This window comes from Austrofundulus limnaeus, unplaced genomic scaffold (assembly GCF_001266775.1).
Source record: "Austrofundulus limnaeus strain Quisiro unplaced genomic scaffold, Austrofundulus_limnaeus-1.0 Scaffold6, whole genome shotgun sequence".
NCBI lineage: Eukaryota > Metazoa > Chordata > Actinopteri > Cyprinodontiformes > Rivulidae > Austrofundulus > Austrofundulus limnaeus.
In genome coordinates, this window is record NW_013952408.1 from 448,847 (window position 1) to 452,314 (window position 3,468).

Here is a 3,468-nt window from a genome sequence, read left to right on the forward strand (position 1 = left end):
GTGTAGGTCGGACTCATCTACAGTCCTGCCAAATTTCATGTTAACCGGTGCAGCCGTTTTTGTGCTATGGTTGACCAAAAATCACTGAAAAATAAATAAATAAATAAACAAACAGTACGAAAGCTATGACTCCCGCTTACTCTTTGCTTGCGGGGGTCGTAATAACCCCCACTAGAATCCTTTTTATTCACGTTAAACCTTCTAGAAGCTTCGAAGAAAATGTGACATTGGCAAAACAACCAGTATAAATTATTGACCAAATAAAATCTGTTTACTACAGATAATTACAGTGTTAAAGTTTGTAGCACAGAAGCTGTTTACCAATCTTACAGTTTACTGAGTAAAACCTTCCACTTTTCACACTTGTGTGACAGTAAACGAGCCATTTTARTCATTCAGTAATTACATTTATCACAATAAATAACTCTTTTTACACCTTTATAGTAAAAACAAATWAAACATTGGTTTGAGAGTAAAAATKRGAGGGCTTTCTTTTTAATGCCTGCYGCTCAAAAGGCAAAGTWAAAAGATGATGTTTTTGCCGGTGTGTGTGTGACTTTGTTACAAAAAAACCTCTCATGAATGTTAATGAAACTCTCAGGAAGTAATCACTGGATGTCCACCTACAACTGATTAACTTTTGGAGTCAACCTGATTCGACCGACCTCAAAACAAATAAATAAATAAATTAAATAGATATAAGCCAGTCAATTTTATAAATCTTGAGCTAAACTTTGGTGGGGTATAAGCTGAATGTGATTCTCAATGCATACTCTAAGTTTTGCCATTAACTAGARTCAACTCTGTCTTTTTGTCAGCAAAATACCTCACAACCCACTGGGCAGATTTTTGTAAATCTTAATGAAAGTAATTATTAAGTGTCCATTTACAAATAATTACCTTTTGAAGTTGGTTCAAATTAAGAGAACAGTGTTTTCAACCTTAGCAAACACAAAAATGGCTATAATTCTATTTCGTTTTACAAACATGGAGATAAAAGGTTTGAGTGGTGGTAGCTGAGGGTCATCCACAAAGTGTAAACGTGATAGCGGTATTTTCAAAGTTTAACCAAAACAAGTGTAAGTTTCAGTTTGTTGTTGCCTGAAAGGCTGCGGGTGATGCACATTCCTTCAATGCCTTTCATTTGGYGTCTCTATCTGACGGACGTCTCACCTGTCCAGGTGAGACATGACGGTTTTGCTTATGTCACCGCCGGCCTCCTGGAGAATCCGAACCACCTCGGTCGGAGCGGCGGGATTCCTGCCGGGATGGATGATCACCGGGCAGCCCAGCTGAGCCTGAGCGTGGGCCGTGGCCCTCAGCACCTTCGTCTCGCTCTCCGTGATGGGCCAGCCGGTGCCGATCTCGCCGATCACGCCGCAGCGGACGTCCGTGCCGTCGGCCCCGTGCAGCACCTCGCCGACGATGATGTCCGTGAGCTGACAAGAAGAGAGGCGCGCAACATGAAAACCATCACTCTTTGGACAAGCGGCTGACACGTTACTGACAGTTTCTGATCTCCCTCCGCTCCGCAAACAGACTCGACGCTCACGAACTGAGCGCTGCGTTTGAATGATAACACGAGTGCGTGCACATTGTCAGCGTGTCAATACGAAAAGACTGAACGGAGTGGGGCAGAGATCCGTTCAAATCAATCCAAAGTTACAGAGAAAATTCTTGCATATTAACACAAAGTGTTGAGAGAAAGTGAGATTGATCAAAACATCAGAACAACAATATTAATCTTAGGCGCTGGCAGCAAAACTGCCGACATGCACAAACAGCTAAAAGATTCAACTTTTCTAACGACCTTYTCCACACTCATTCTCCTGGTGGCCTCGGTGTGGGTGCAGTCCACATAGAACCCCGCTCCAGCTATGATGTGGATCCCCGTGTCCTTGGCCAGCTGCCGGAGGGCAGGCAGGTCCCGGTCGATCCCCGTCGTGGTGTTCTCCACTATCGTGCCCCCACCTGCCTTCTTAAAGGCCAGCAGCTCGTCCCCCAAGGTCTTGGCCTCCTGCTGCAGGAGCAGGTTCTCGCGGCAGCTGTAGGGGTTCTGCCTGAGCCAGTGCATGTGCTGCATCTGGAAGGGGTTCTCCGCCACCGCCTCGTCACCAGGCGCAGGTGGGGTGTAGTTGAACTCGAAGCTCATGGTCAGGTGCTCGTGGGTCATGGTGCGGCCCAGCAAGTCTGGATCGACCAGGCCCAGGACAGTCTGGACCTTTCCACTTAATGCTGACATGACCGACTGATCCGAGACCCACGATCCAGGAGCTGCAACGAGACACGGGAAAAGGCAAGTTGAGTGTTTATCAGCTCTAAGCAGACAGGAGGGAATGTGTTTGCACCGATTCTGTCAAATCATTTACAATGATTCATGCACCAGGAGGACCTTTGGACTATAGAGAACGCACACAACTTCAATAAAAACTCTTAAAGCTACACTCACTTTTAACTTAATGCTCGGTTTAAAATTCTTTACATGCTGGTGATTGTGAAAACTACAGAGCCCGCGAGGGGACATGGGAGATTTAATTTCTTTTATCAGTGTTGTGCCTGCCGGTTTATTAACAAACTCACATGTTCACCATTAGCAAGTTAGCCTACTGCTTTAATTCAGCTTCAGAATGATACCACACAGCCACGCATGGAAGTATGTATATCATATGCCGGTGTTGTACAAAATTCAGTACCCCTGTGAAAATCTGTTCCCCCTGTGTTGGGAAGGTTGGACCAGTGATTCTCTCTGAGGGTGTAACCAGTAGGGGGGGGGACAGATTTTCACAGGGGAACTGGATTTCTTACAACACCTGTATTTAACACAGTGCAGCCACGCAACATCAATGTCAATTACTTTCACGAACACGTGGCGACACATCCTGTTTTGGTAACCGGATATTTCAAAATAAAAGTCTGATTTAATGCAGTTCGTATACAAATCAATCTTTTGCGTGGGAATGCAAAACAATTTTGCGAGGTAACGCAAAAGTATTGCGAAGTAACGCAATACTATTGCGTGGGAACGCAAAAGAAAAAAAAATCTCCCTGTGTCCCCTCGCGGGTTCCGCAGTAAACAAACTGTTAGCTAAAGCAACACGCATAAAGCTCAGCTGCAACACAGACAAAGTTTCACCAAACTGTATTCTAAAAGTTACAGAGTTTCTGTTMAACAGTTTCTGACCTTGTTTGTGTTCACTCTTACGGTGGCCCACTCCCACAGAGCGCAGGTAGAGGATTGTTGTGGATTAGCTCAGCTAAACGTCAGGGCGAAGGAGTCAAATATCGCGAGAAGTTGCGGGATTTTAGCTTCAACAAGTAGTTCAATGTAAAACTGACCTAAATATCATGTATTAGAACAYAATGAACTGTCCTAAATGTTTCTTTTCAACTACTATCTCTTTTTAAAATATAAAAATCCTATTTTTTAAAATGTCCTTTATAAATATTAAATTGTCACTCAGAGGAGTG

General features: G+C 44.1%; 1 protein-coding gene across 2 annotated transcripts in view; it reads right to left on the minus strand.

Annotated features, from left to right (window-relative positions):
• pter (phosphotriesterase related) overlaps positions 1-3,282 on the minus strand; it is a 4,453-nt gene extending 1,171 nt beyond the window's left edge. The window contains exons 1-3 of one of the 2 annotated variants that reach the window (XM_014029177.1): positions 3,182-3,282; positions 1,811-2,274; positions 1,174-1,439 (exon numbers count right to left, since the gene is read on the minus strand). In XM_014029177.1, coding sequence (XP_013884631.1) covers positions 1,174-1,439; positions 1,811-2,242 — 698 coding nt within the window. In that variant the 5' untranslated portion in view covers positions 2,243-2,274; positions 3,182-3,282. The remainder of the gene's footprint in view (positions 1-1,173; positions 1,440-1,810; positions 2,275-3,181) is intronic. The other variant, XM_014029186.1, reaches the window with a different exon arrangement.
• Between the last annotated feature and the right edge of the window lie 186 nt (positions 3,283-3,468).